The following is a 15266-nucleotide window of genomic DNA, read 5'->3' on the forward strand; positions in this document are numbered from 1 at the left end:
AAGGTATTGCTATTTGGAGAAGAAAAAGTGGGCATGCCCAACCTAAGAGGATTCTATTCCTTCCTAAGATGCCCTAATTTGATCTTAAAAGGTTTCTACAAACCCTAGTTAGGTTTGTATGCTCTCTAAAACCCTAGAATAAGAAGAATTGCCTATAAAACCGTCCCACCGCTGAAAATCCACCAAGATCAAAAGGACAAAAGTGCACCTTCGGTTAGGGAATCGGGTGTAGGGTATATCAAGTCCTATGGGGGTAACCCTAAGCATGATCAAGTAAGTCTTTCTGGCTATTTTTATTTATTTTCAGACATATCTACATACATTTTATGATTTTTCAGGAACATATATTGTAAAATTCATGGTGGAAGGCTGGATATTGCTCTCGAGTTACCTTTGTCAGCTTTGGCAGTAAAAAAAAAAGTCCTAGGTTGTATTGAGGGTTTCATTTTTTGGAAATTTATGTACAGACCGGGTTTTTATACCGTTATAACGAAAGGTCCCGAAAATAGGCCGCTATTACCTGGAAAGACGGATCTCCGAATTTTTATAATTTTTACCAAATTTGCCCCCAATCCAATTTTTCAAACATCAGACCGCTTGGTAACCTCGAGACTTTTCATTTTTTACCATCAGACTAATTATAAATTAACTAAATGGTCCAATGTTAGAACCATCTGATTGCATATGCCTTTATTGCATATGCCTTTATTTTCAAACATGTATCATAAACGGTGCGGTAGAGGTTGAAACACCCCAGATCTCTACCATAATAGTGAAGGCACAACATATGTCCTTCATATGCTTTATTGGACTTCAACTTCCGTATGTGGGAAGCTTTAGGTGAGATTTCAAACATATATTGATGAGAGAGAGAGATAGAGCAGCAAAAAGTAGTTGTTCAAAGGAGAATTTGCGACCATTCAAGTGTATGCACGCATACATATGCACAATTGCCCTTTTCCAAGTCCATATAATACTTTTAAATTTAGAACTAAGCATTAAAACCATCGGACCGCATTCTGTTTGACATTTTTTATGAAAATCAAGAGGGTTCGATCAGACCGCATTCTGTTGAATTTTTTACGAAAATCAAGTAGTCCAATGTTTAAAAAATCGAACCAGGGGCAAACTTGATAAAAAATAAAAAAAATATGATAATCCGTCTTTTCAAGTAATAACGACCTATTTTCGAGCCATTCTGTTATAACAGTATAAAAATCCAACCATACGTGATGTAAGTTGAATTCAAATATATTAATAAAAATATATATATATAATTTTTTAAATTTATTACCTTGACTTCCACAAAACTACACCCATCACTCCTAACCTGACTTCTCTTTCTATCATTAGAGAATCTCATTAAATGAATATCAATGATTATTTAAATGGTGTTGTAATCAGCAAAATCTATGAGTTCGACTCCTGGTCTGACCTCTCTCTCTCTCTCTCTCATGCCCCTCGTATCTCCTATCCCCTACCCCATCTCTCAAGTGCTCAATCTCATCCCTCTCACCAACTAACTTCTCCGAACTCTGAACTCCATGTCGCCTAACATCGTCACTGTTTCTTTTTGTCTCTTAATGTCATCACGCAATCACCAGCTCTCATGCTCATTTCAACCGTATCATAAGGACCAAGAGGATGAAGAACGGAACGAGTTTGAGGAGCACGCACCTCCTAATACAATAACCTCTTTTGATAAAGAGGTCGAGTACGTCTTACCCAACCTCATCCTTGTTCACTAGAATAAAAGATGAGAGAATACTCGTGACCTAATAAAGGTGTTAGCTAAACAAGGAAATATACATAGCCACTGAAACTATGGACAGAAGATATTATTAATTACTAAACATTCATTCAATATGATACATCTCAAATACTATGAAACAACAAATTGAAGAACTTTTTCAGAATGCTTCTTCATTATTATGCATGTCCATTTATGTCTTTAAGCTATTCATCACTGAATTAATACTTGCAAAGCACACAACTAGAAAACCTTCCAAGAAATGCAATAGTCATTTCGTATCTTCCACTAAGGATAACATTTAAATATTCTCCAAACAATTGTATTCCACCACAAAAGAGCCCTTCAAAAATCTAATATTTATTAATAGAACGCAGCATAGATAAATAGGAAACAATATAGTTTCTTGATGACTAAAGATCATTAAAGTTAGCACAACATAAAAACACGCACAAAAAAGACATTCATTTGGCCGAAAAATATTCTTTTTTAAATAATTCAGGAGGAATAATGACAAACCGGAATTCGGACGATCTCGTTGCGACTCCAACCAAGGGGATTGTATGCCACTAGAACCTAAGAATGCAAAATTAAATAAAAAATTACTAATACTGGATAGAGTAGTGCAATTCAAAATTTTGACATATAACAAACATTAATGCATGTCGAAAAGGGTAAGGCTCACCAAGCTCTTTCTTTCAGGAATTAAATCCTCTGTTGGAGGACAATAGCTTATGTTAAGCAAGTGACACTGTTGTTGACCAAAATCCAAGGAAATATTAGATGGAATACAATTTAGAAGAAAAATGAGGCAGAGGAAAATTAAGCATAAGATACTTGTCATAGGTAAGATAATCATATCTACAAATGAATCAAATGAATTCTTCTCTCCAACTTAAGTGATCAATACACACATACTTCTACTGCCAACAATTGTCTAGAATCTACCGAACAGATGCAACTATTTAGGAATAGACAAGCATTCTCGTCAAACTAGTGATTTTAAAAGTCTCGAATTCTTGTTCATTAAATTCTAGATCTTAGAAATGGGAAAGTAGTCAATCAACTGAGGTTTTGGCATGTTAGAACTGGATAATTACTCTGAGGTCAATTTCCATATAAGTAAATGTTAATACAAAAATGACCAATGTCGTCCTTTGGATAAACAAAACTGATATAAAGATGTACAATCAAATAATAACAAATATTTCCTTGAGAATCTGAATATCTTCCGTCAAAAAGGACTTTGCTTAGGAAGTGGTCACTATATGGGTGTATTTTGGATCAATATGATTCATAAACACCAACAGCATCAAACCAGTCCACAAGCATCGTATCACCATGAACTGAACATATGCGGCTACGTCCCAATAACAAGGGCATGAAACCGAGGGATGAACATCACAATCCGTATACAACCCAACAAGCCCCAAAAGGCAGGGATTGCAAGGAGAACAGGATTCCCATGGTCCACCAATGTCAAAACAAGGTTCCTGACCAAACATGTAGCCGGCATTTGATATAAGTTGAGCTGCTAACCATATGCAGAACACTTGAAATAGACCCCTCAAAAGGTCTCAAATGGATATGAAATATGGAGAATCCACAAGAAATTCCCACAAAGACATCCCTACCAAAAATCAGAAAATTTGAACCTCGGGAAGGAATGAAAGACTAGACCGACTAGCAAGAGTTAAATCCTCTCTCAAACACGGTGAAAAGTGGTGAAAGTTTAATCCAAGGTGTTCAAAATCAACAAATTTAAGGCCATTTGGACATCATTTACCCCAATTCCAGGGCTGGCGTTTACTATTCACAATGATGGTGGTATCACATAAATGAACGGTGGACCCAGTTGCAAGGCAAATGATCTCGAATCTGAAAGCAGTGGCTATGTTGAATTCCCCAAGTATAAATGCAAAAAATTTCTCTTTTTCTTTTATTGCATAGAGGAAATTCTACTTACAATTACCAATTACTATGCGGAATACAAAATACATTCCTACTACAATCTAGGATCTTAATATTACTGCTTTAAAACAAAAACATAAACTTTATTGATAAACAAAATCGAATTTATAATTTCAATTCTAAAACAAATAGGAATCCTAACATAACTTGGAACCCCAGTGCAAATAGAAATTCGAATTATTGCAGGTTTCTTTATGGGCATCGGGCCCATAACAGTCACTAATGAAAGAAACACTCCTCAATTTAAAAATACGGCAATTTATCAGAAACTTATTAGAGATGAAGTATTTAATATTTTGCCCATTTGGAACTAGTCCAATACAAGACCATGTGTTGTTTTATGGATGTTCTGAAATCAAAAGATATGGGCAAGTGTTAAATTATTGATCTCTTATGGGTAATTTTGATAAATTTCCCTCCAAAAAATTTATATCTGTACGACTACATTCCCACATTAATGTAGTTAGAATACCTCAAAAAATAAAAAGTCTTCAAGGATTCTCTTATAGTTACCTCAAAGTCTAACAAAATTACATAGTATACCTTCTATCGAGATAAAGAGTTGTTTCCCATAAGAAGAGTACCAGAACTAGAGTGATTCAAAATTATGTCATTACATTACTCAAGTCAATATTTCTTCAAGCTGGAAGTACGTCAATATCATGATAAAGTGTGTCTCACATTAAAAAAAAAAACGTTTTGGGTCACCAACTATGGCATACCTGGCGGAATGTTGATGCCGAAGCTGGACATCCTTTCTTTGATCCAGAACCAGTAAGGCATGAAAGAGCTAAGCTCACAACCATCTCTGACTGCGAAGACACATGCCATGAAAAAGAAAAGAAAAATAACTCTCACGAAAAGAAGAAAATTGAAAACATAGCCACTAAGGCGCTGGAAAACAATAAACGAGCATATCCTGCCAACCTCTGATGCTCCTATAGCAAGTCGTTTTGCATAATCATTCGTTGTGTGCTGTTTAGCCGTACCCGTGATAGCATCATGATGCTGCACAATCCCAGAGAGTCTCCTAAGCTATAAGTGCTCACACTAGATGAATTCCTCCCAGCAAAAAATTCAAGTTGTCGTGCTGCCTGTTTTGGACAGCCTGATAATAAGCCACTTCAGAGAGAAGCATCCACTTTTTACAATAAGATAGAGCAATTGTCGAATGGACAATCCAACTCCATGACACTGGGCCCATAAGGCAGAGTTTTACCAGAAAATATCCACTTAGCATACGGACATATCGTTTGAGTGCTGGCCTACTGGTGAAATATCCAGTCCAATAAGCATTTGCTCGGTCTGCATAACTGCATGTAGTCCACCAATAAAGGCAAAAACTGAGAAAGAAAAATGAACTACATAAACCAGCAACAAATAGAAAAGTCTAAGTTACAAAGGTTTTGCTCACGGAAAATAATCATCAGTCTTCAATGGCCATGATTCATTCTCAGCATTTTTAGTATCAGTGTAGATAGAAGGAGTAGAATAGAAGGCATTGACTCTGCCATCCTGAAACATGTAAAACTCATTTACACTTCATTATTCTAACAAACCACAACTTGCATGCAATCCATAAAACTAGCAATTTCAAACTAGAATCATAATTCACACATCCCATGAACACCAGATGCAACTACCACATTTTAAAATGAGTACCTAGTCAAAGAAATCTACCTCCAAAAAATAGTAGAAAAGTTGGGAAAACTAAACCTTGTCAAGCGAGAAAATTCAAATGAAATTGAGGACTAGCAGTATATAAACAAAACGAAAGAAGAAAAAACAAAATCACACTAAGGGTAATATAGAACAAGGCTATACAACATTCCACAACATAATAGCTATAAAGGCCAAAATGCCCCATACAGAATGGCAGCACGATTTTCTAATACTCTTAACAGTCCACTCCCAATTAGACTCAAAAAGGAAGAATTCCTATCAAGAATTTGATGTGGCTCATGATCCATCTTAAGTTTAAGTACTGTTGGATTGGCTCAGCATTGACTTGCCATGACGGATCAGACACCTGACAAGGAAAGACCATACCTCTGCTTCTACTCTACTAATCCAGTTTCAAACTGGACAAGGAAGATTTCCTACTCCAATACTCAAGCCGGTACAGACTCGGTCATTTCACTCCCTCAAACACTTGCTTCTTGAAAACACCTATAGACGAGAGTATAAGATTTCCTACTCCAGTACTCAAACCAGTATGGACTCGGTCATTTCACTCCCTCAAACACTTGCTTCTTGAAAACACCTATAGGCGAGAGTATACCGATATCTCCTCATACCTCACCTTTACGCTACTGACTCGGATTGGAAGCTCTTGCTCGAGCTTCCTTCGAGAAAGCCCTTCACTACCACTTCCTCAAACACTGACTGGAGGATGTATGTTTTACCTGACTTACACCTCAAGATAATCGCCTTAACAGACAATTTCGTATGTGGCAGGAAGTTATAAATAACATAACACTCAAAATGTAACTCTCCTGGTTAATACAAATCAATTCTAATGTGTTAATTATTCTCTCACTTGAATGAGCCATTGTCATACTCCTTGTTTATCTTAGACAATGCTATTGTTCATGGACATATTGTCCAATGAGCCACTGGAACAGTAGCATCCTTGAACCCCTCGTATATAAAGGACTTCCCTACAGTAAGTTAACATAATGTCAGTTGCACCCTTCACAACAAGCAAAATGTCCACTAACATGCTCACTGCATCAGCAACATCCGTGTGCCTGCAGCCATGAAGTATCAACCGCATATGCGGACTTAGTAACAAAATCATCAGTAGCTTTTAGGCCAATTTTATCAGACATCTGTCATTAGAAATCCCATTAACAAAAAGGAATGCTGACCTGTTCAATCTCCAAATACCAAACAAATATACATTGATTGTTGGATCTTGTCCTACAATCAAATGGAGTATTCATGTCCTACAAGATCCATCATTTTGAAACAAATTCTGCAGAGGGTTTAAGGTGTAACCTCTTTCTCTTTCTCATTAAGCAGGTTGTCTGCCAATTATCCATCAGTGAGGTTGTTTAATATGTCGCACCTAGACTAGGTGCCCCAAACATGCACCACATGTCTTTCAACAAGGTATAAAACCATGAATAAAGAATGACATTACCTAGTAAATGGCCAAACCACGGTTCAAAAATACTCTTGGGAGTTCCAAATCGACCCCCATCGGGACCCTTTCCGAGCCACATAATGGGTCCCAACCCACATAAGACTAAGAATATTGAAAGAAAAGTTTAAAAAAAAGTCTAGATCCTGACTCGGACAAGTCTATCAAAATCTGCACCTTCCTGTTATAAACTCAACATATCATACCAACTCAGCAATCTATCCTAAAGACTTGGCTGAGTCCAGTGATAGAAATTATTTTCGAACATTGAAATAAATACAGGAAAACAAAACAAGAACTGCCAGATTCGTTGATAGACTTGACTTAGTCCATCAAAGGCTCAACTAAGTCACTTGGAAAGGCCATTTACCCTATTTTTGAACTCTCACTCTAGCTCTCTTCATCAATTTCAAACAATTAAATATGTAAAAACAATACTTGAGAAACCAAAAAAACTCAGGTACATCAATCAAAAATGCCTTATTTACATCCAATTGTGCCTAAATCACAATTACATGGACCTTTTTGTACCTTTTTGTCATTTTGTTTATCGTTCTTTTCGTTTGTGTTTTACATTTTTCCAAAAAAATTATCTCTACATTTTTCCCATATTTTTTTTTGAAACTTTTCGATGTTGTTGGGTTCCTTTTGCCATGATTCATAAAGTCCTTACCTCGATACATATCAATGCACTACTCTGCCTTGGCCAGTCCAAGTTTGAAAACATAAGCACAAATACAATGTGTACACAGCGTACATGTCTCATCAAAAATTTACTAATAGGAAAATGTCCAACTGCTAAGGTCGTAAAATGGTACCTTTAGAAACCCACATGTGTGGGTGTGGAAGTCAGAAATATTGTAGCAACGTCCGCCAGGATTTTCATACAAAACCATAACTGAGGCGATGGCATTGCGGGATGAGTGACCAGGTGGACAACTATAATTAGCTAGGAATGAGGTCTCACCTCATTCCATGCCAACCAAAAAATATTGAAGCTTATGTTTGACAGCAATGTGGCTATCAAAACTATGCCTTTGGGGGTTCTATTTAAAAGATATTTAGACAAGTTGCATTAAATAAAGATTGATCTCAGAATGCAACCTAGAATCGCCATAGGCAAAGATGTATTTACCATGTGAATCTAAGTACAAAAAATGGCCTCACAGTAATAAAATTAACCCCAATGTGCAATTTTCCATTCTTACCATATTTCAGATGACATGGTCATCAATTCATTTAGGAAAAAAAATACCAAATGGGAGAGAGATTTTCGGGAAACCAAATGAAGGAAGCTGAATATTGTTTATGTGAAAGATACCTTGTTCACATAGTGGATGAATTTGTCCATTTGCTTGAACCAAGACTCAGCATATTGGTATTGGAAGTCATCACCCATTGTCCACATGATATGGTTTGTACGTGTCACATTTACCTATTTACAAAAAGGAAAATAGAGGAAATTTGAGGCTGAGAGAGAGAGAGAGATAATTGGTAACAACAGCCCAATCACTGGATGTTTCGACTTACTTGAGTTGTGGCAGCATCAATAAAATCATTAACACGTTGTGCTATATTGTTATCATATAAGAGAGGATCATCCTGGAAGTTCTCAAATCTAATGAATCAGTTCAAGCATAATCACTAAAATTTTGTCGATGTAATAACCATTAGCTGTCACCTGTATAGGAGCAGAATCATCATTGACTTCAAAGTGGAAACCAGTTGGAGGACCATAGTGAATGGGAAAGGCTCCCGTGAAAATCTACAAAGAGATGAAATAGAAAATTTTAGTTGCAAATGGTATACCACATAGAAGATCACAAATCAAAGTCCAGACTAAGTGAAGAAGCTTCTAACTTGAGATGATGATCCAAAAGTCTTTGACCCTCTCCATATAACTTCTAGAGACTTCTCGTCTTTACGCTTTTCTCTATCCTGGTAATCGATCCTTGCAAAATATAGAGAGTCGAAACCAAGCTGCAGGAAAACATCCATTAACATTTAGAAGATAATCAATGGACCCTACAAAGCAATAGTTGTCATTTAATAATTCTCAATTCTCAAATAAACCAATTTTTATATGTATTGCACTCAGTAGTTTACTACATTTTTGGAACAAAAGAATTTATTACAGTTTCAGTTCAAGAGGGAAATCGTGCTTGATATATTCCCTTGGGGTATATAGAAAAATTTTGATGAATAGCACCTTCTCATAACTCATGTCGATGGTGATGAAATCCAAAATCCTTTTCTTGAACATATATGCTCCCTTCTCTCACCCTCTTCCTCCTCCCTCTCTCATTCTACATATGCTATCAAAGCTGGAGTCGTTTATTGAAAGAGAATTTAAGTATTGGCATTTTCAAATTTATTTTCTAGAAGCATCTCGATCCTATCAAAAACACTAAATCCATCAATAAATTAAACATGGGACATCAGCATTTAGTAATAAGGAGAACCATGTGATGGATGTTCCATGAGCACAATGGAAGACATACACTTCAGGTCGATCTCTAGAAGCAGATGATGAGGAAGAAGGCTCACTATACAAGGAATTATTTGACTTCCATTTTATGTTAATATTAGGGGCTATTTGGATGGACCACTGAATGGGATTTGGGCTATAATCTTCCTACACTTGTGCTGGATTACAGCAACTACTTGTTTTGTGTCTGTCGCTTTTGGAACCCGGTTCTGTAGAAAACGCCAACAAATATTAGCTGTTTGGTGGAGGGAGAAAAACTACTAGTCCTTTATTCTACACCAGTAGGACAATGAATATCCCTAGGAACACGGTTCAAATTTGCCTTATGATCTCCAACATTCTTGAACAGAAAAGATTACCGCAAAGCATATCTTTCCTAGCATCAAGATGGCAAAGTTGTTGATTGCAGCAGACAGAGAAACAAATTCATCTTTTAAGGGGTAAATATATGTTCATAGCCTGACCTCTGCCCCAAACAAGTATGCTTGCACTGCTGAGTGCCCGAAAGGATCAATTTGCCATCCAACACGTGGGACCTTGTTAAATTGCTTCTTTATCAAACGATGACCCAGAGTTGTCTGGTCAATCATGTCAATGTAATGACATGTTGCTTCATCGTGCATACACCAACCACCATTTCTGAGACACAAGATGAAAATGCATGCTAAAGAGGACCAGATAAAACCATATAGGTTGAAGACTCATTTAGCAGCTCGAAGTACACAGGGAACTACATACATAAACTCCAATTGGCCAGAATCCACCAATTTCTTCACTTGTTCTTGCACTGCTGCACATTGTTCAACCCACCATCTCTGAAAGAATGCCTTTCAGCAGCAAAAAAAGAAGGGGTTAGAAAACAGGGACCAAACAATCAGACTTAGATTGGCCTTATAAATTCAAATCCAGAACAAAATAGCCCAATAGGTTTAAACCCAAAATCAAGCCTAACTAAACTAATCAAAACCTGTCAACATAATTTCAAAACAAAAGTCTCAAAAATTCAGCACATGCTTAAAGCGTTGAAACAGGGGTTAAAAGCAACTGGAATATTAATGGTTTAAAGATTCATGGGATTGAGTTAAAACAACAATCTGAAAATGCAGCAAAGAAAAAAACGCAGGAACTTTATGTCCATTGATAAGCATAGCTAGCAGACATGATCAACAACATCCCAGACATTTAATACATTGTTTTTACAAGTACATGGTAAAAGGCCTCCAAACCTGTGTCCTTGGTTCAAGAGGGTAAAGATTGCCATGATTATCAGAACAGGGAAAAAGAAACAGCCTGCTAAACTATATCAGTTTAAATCAAGTAGTACATGAAGCCAAGATATTATGTCCATCACATAGATTTGAATAACAATTCCACCATAAGATTCTCAAAAGCCAAAATACAGAAACTAGTGGAAGATAAATCCAAAAGGAAGCACTGGTAATCACTTGTTTCAGAAAGAATCAACACGGAAAGGTGAACTGTAAGATTCTCAAAAGGTACTACACTTGAGAAATAAAAAAATTGGGACACGTAAATACTTGGGAAACACATCTATATTTTATTAATGAATTGGTTTCTTAATAGAAACCATGTGAACATAAGATCCAAAGGGGAGCACTTGTGAGCACAGTTTTCAAACAATATAATCAGCAGGAGAACGTAAAGATAGTCATCGTAGATTCAGGATTCATGGAAAGTTTTAGCAAAGTTTTACTTTGCTGCCAACCTAACAACTCACCTCTACCCGGGCTTGGGACGGGTTAAGGGAAAGTTTTACTCAGGAGAAGGTAAAGATAATGAGATGCTCAAATAGTATTGTGCTTCAGAAACAATGAAAGAGGTATACAAATACTTGAGAAACAGAATGATACAAACTCAGCCAAGTAGTTTCCTGTTAAAAGCCAGGCAAAGATAAAATCCAAAAGAAAGAACAGACAACCACGGGGCTCAGAAAGAAGAAGAACCAACAGGGAAAGGTAAATTGTAAGATGCTCAAGAAAAAATACATATTTGAGAAAGAGAAATGACAAAAACTCACTGTAGTAGTTCATTGATAAACAGCAGATGGCGATAATATAGAAAAGTAAGCACCGGCAGGCATGGGTTTCAGGGAAAAAAAGAAGAAGAAGAGGAAGAAATCACAGGGAAAGTTAAAATATAAGATTCTAAAAAGATATAATATTTGAGAATCAAAATGACATAAACTCATCGAACTAAATCCCTAGTACAACCCAAATGAAGATGAGATCCAAAAGGGAGCACCAGTAAGCATAGTATTCAGAAAGAAGAGAAATCTATAGGGAGAAGTACAATTTCAGCATAGTGAAGGTAATGCATCTGTAAAAACATATAGTTTCAATTGCTTCACATCATACACAAAAAAATTACTAACTTAAGTCATTGACTGCTTTAAAATAAACAAGGTATGATTGGGTATTTAATAGTTCAGTGCTCAGCCTTAATGCATGCAGCTCCATTGCTTCTTAGCTCGTTACTGCTATATCTACAATAATAACAGAACCAAGTTCTAAAGCAAAAACAGTGATATTTTTTCTCATATACAGTAAGTCCCCTGAGTGATATTATATCGCATAAATTCACATTTCAAGGTTGTTTTTTTTCTGCAATTATCAAGACATGGAGAGTACAAACAAAAAGGATTGAATTTCACATTTCAAGTTTACAATCTCCAATTTTTACTGAAGAAAAGCAACTGATAACCATAATTGAGATAAAAAATTTCTTCATCGCAAATTACTTGTTCGGCAAAGACAAACTTCCTATTGGGATCATTAACCAACGAAACAATGACGGAATCGAGCACATTCCTCACACAAGCACCCTGCACAAAGATAAATAAATAAAAACAATTTTTTGCATCAATCATATGATTGAATCAAAAAGTGGGGTGATAAAGAAACCAAGAAAGAGTGACCTGAATACTGTTATTTGAACCAACATAGTATTGATCAATGGTCTTGAGCCAACCAACGTCATCATGTGAATGTGCAACCAAATGCACGTTGAGCTTGCCTTTTACAGGGCCAGCACTCGTGTTGTATGTAATGTACGCCCCATGACCACAATCCAGTAAAGCAACCAATAACACAACAAGAAGCAACCTCCGCACCACCACCATTTTCAGATGACCACAGGGTGAGAGTGGGTCTCTCTCTCTCTCTCTCTCTCTCTCTCTCTCTCTCTCTCTCTCTCTCTCTCTCTCTCTCTCTCTCTCTCTCTCTCTCTCTCTCTCTCTCTCTCTCTCTCTCACTAGACTGATTACAGAAGCACACGAAGAAGCTCTGGAGAACCTCTCTCTCTCTCTCTAGACTGATTACAGAAGCACACGAAGAAGCTCTGGAGAACCCCTATCACAACAGGAGCACTTCTCAAGCTCTTAAAAGCTTCTTACAAAGCAGTATGCTTTCAGGTAAAGCATGATGGTCATAAATAAAGGAAAGCGAGAGAAGAGCCTTGATTTGATCTCCCCTCCATCTTCATATTTGGCCCGCCGGCCATGGATTGGTGCAATAACTAACGTTAGAACCCGCCATCGCAAGAAAACAACAGTGACCCACTTGACTCATCACAGTAACTTCGTCTTCCCTCTCTTTCTCGCTCTTCCTTCTTCCATTTCAAATTCAATTTCTACTTACTCTCTCATCTGTTTTTACTTGCGTTGCGTGACGAAACGAACGGAGGTCGACTTGCATCCACGTGTGTCACTAGCGGGCTTATTCAAATGCGGTCGCCTTTTCAAACCGAACCCTTTTTTTATTTAAAGTTTTTGAACACCTTCAACTTTCCCATCTATGGAAATTTTATAGGGAAAACTAGTATACATACCCGTACTCTGTGGGCATTTTTTTCTCGTAACCTTTTTTATAGGGAAAAGGTTATATACAGTCGAGGCTCTAAACAATCAAATTTGAGCTTACCTCAAAATGTTTTTTAGAAGATAATGTTTTGATACTCAAATATCTTGAAATTGATCATCTCAACATTAAGATGCATGGACATCAAAAAAAAAAAATGGATTGTGTTTTGGAAATAGGCTCCAATTTGATTGTTTAGAGCCTAGGCTCTATACAAACTGCACCATTTACCTATAAAAAATTTATTGGGAAAAGTCTACATACATCCAATTTGTAGTATCTTGGCAGTTTTTTCTAGTAACAGTTTTTATATCACACTGTTAACTTCAATACTATTTTTCTTCGTAGCCACCTCTAGGTAAAAGAACGTTGCTTTTTTATAATCAAAATACCCCTCATGTTAACCATGTTGCTGCCAACATGTGTCTATCTAGCAGGGAAATGCGTCGGACCGAGATTGGGCCAGTCTTGCACAAAAATGTGTTTGACCTGCACAAGTTGAATATAGAACTTGTTTCGTCACAAAAAAAAGAGTTAGATCGGCTCCTATACAAGTTGTACCAGACCAGCACAAGTTGAATATAAAACATATCCAACACAAAAAAAGTGTTCGACCGACTCTGTACAAGTTGTGTCAGTTTGTGTTGGACCGACTTAGAAAGAAAAAAATGAGAAATGTAGCTAAAAAAAAATGATATTTTGGTTCAAACAATCTAACTTTTATTTTATACTTGATAATGGTTGTGAAAAATAAAAAAAGAATTAATAGTGTGAATTCAAAAATATTGAGGAAAAAGGACATTTACCTAGAAATACATACAAAAAGCATCTATAATTTTTCCAAAAAGCATCTATAATTTTTCCAAATTTATAGAGTTGTAATCACTTGAGCCAAGCAATCAAGTGTAACTACCTGATCACTTGTCAAAAAAACGACTCACTAATAATTTAAAATAACCAAAATGCCCCTTCATCTATTTGATCAAGCAACATGCCCTCTCTCCATTTCAAGAGAATATGTTCCATGACGATCTTCATGATGGCAACTCATAAAATTCCTTGAATGTAGCCAATTTAAAGAACCCCATTCCCTCCCAAAAAGACCAAAAGTACCACCATTATGCTATTTAGTGTGGAAACGGTTGATACTATTTTTCCATAAAGGTCAGGATTGTACGAGGTCCCTTCCTTTTCCTTACGCTATAGAAGGCACACCTTTAAAATTTGCCGGGGTGTTGGGAATTTTATGGTGCTTGGATATCTATTTTTATCTTTAATTATAAATTTTAGAATTTTTAAAGAGTAGACATTACAAATATTTTAAAATTTTGAAAATAAACCATCCAAATAACTTATTAAAAGATACATTATTTTTTAAAAACACAAAAAAAAAAAAAAAAACGATCCACTATTATTTAGAATTGAAATTCGTTTTTTCTCTTCATATTTATACATCTCAAGATTGAGATGCTCAATTGGAAAGTTTTGCAACATCGGAATACTCTCTCGTAGAGGATTTTTTTATGTGCACAGTACTTCAATAGTATAATGTTGGCACTGTATATAAAACTTGAGTAATTACGTATAGACCTAAAATAATTACCTACACTACGAAATGGTCTGATTATAGGTATAAATTACAAAAGAAGGTCGGTCAACTCGCATTTTTTTTATGTTTTTCAAAATTTCCTTTCCGTCTGAGGATTCCATCGTCGGACCGCATTTTAACTTTATTTTATTTTTTTATAGTTTTATTAGTATGGCAGTGCCCAAGCGATCCGAAATTAGAATCCTCAGACCGGTCTACGAAGACAACAAAGCCCCAATAGAGTCGTCTAAGGTCCCCATCCTTGGACCACTATTTTTTCTAAAAATATAAGAAATAAAGCGTGGTCCAAAGATGGGGTCCTCGGACCGCCCTGGAATTGAGTTCTACTCAGTCAAGAGAGCGATCCGAGGTCCCCATCCTCCGGACGCTATTTTCCTCAAAAAAAAGAAATAAAGCGCCGTTGAGGATGGACCTCAATCTGTTGTATT

At 36.4% G+C, this 15266-nt stretch overlaps 1 protein-coding gene across 1 annotated transcript in view; it reads right to left on the reverse strand.

Moving 5' to 3' along the window:
• The window catches only part of LOC18425707 (alpha-mannosidase), a 48226-nt gene extending 35400 nt beyond the window's left edge, over window positions 1-12826 (reverse strand). The window contains 15 exon segments of the mRNA XM_020662156.2: window positions 2270-2326; window positions 2436-2501; window positions 4444-4533; window positions 4649-4734; window positions 4737-4815; window positions 4941-5034; window positions 5136-5236; window positions 8188-8301; window positions 8397-8468; window positions 8548-8631; window positions 8727-8846; window positions 9819-9993; window positions 10093-10181; window positions 12113-12196; window positions 12290-12826. Of these exon segments, the coding sequence (XP_020517815.1) occupies window positions 2270-2326; window positions 2436-2501; window positions 4444-4533; window positions 4649-4734; window positions 4737-4815; window positions 4941-5034; window positions 5136-5236; window positions 8188-8301; window positions 8397-8468; window positions 8548-8631; window positions 8727-8846; window positions 9819-9993; window positions 10093-10181; window positions 12113-12196; window positions 12290-12493 (1515 nt within the window). The 5' untranslated portion in view covers window positions 12494-12826.
• Between the last annotated feature and the right edge of the window lie 2440 nt (window positions 12827-15266).

The sequence above is a fragment of the Amborella trichopoda genome, chromosome 9 (assembly GCF_054954075.1).
Source record: "Amborella trichopoda isolate Santa Cruz 75 chromosome 9, AtrichopodaSantaCruz75HAP2 v2.0, whole genome shotgun sequence".
Classification (NCBI taxonomy): domain Eukaryota; kingdom Viridiplantae; phylum Streptophyta; class Magnoliopsida; order Amborellales; family Amborellaceae; genus Amborella; species Amborella trichopoda.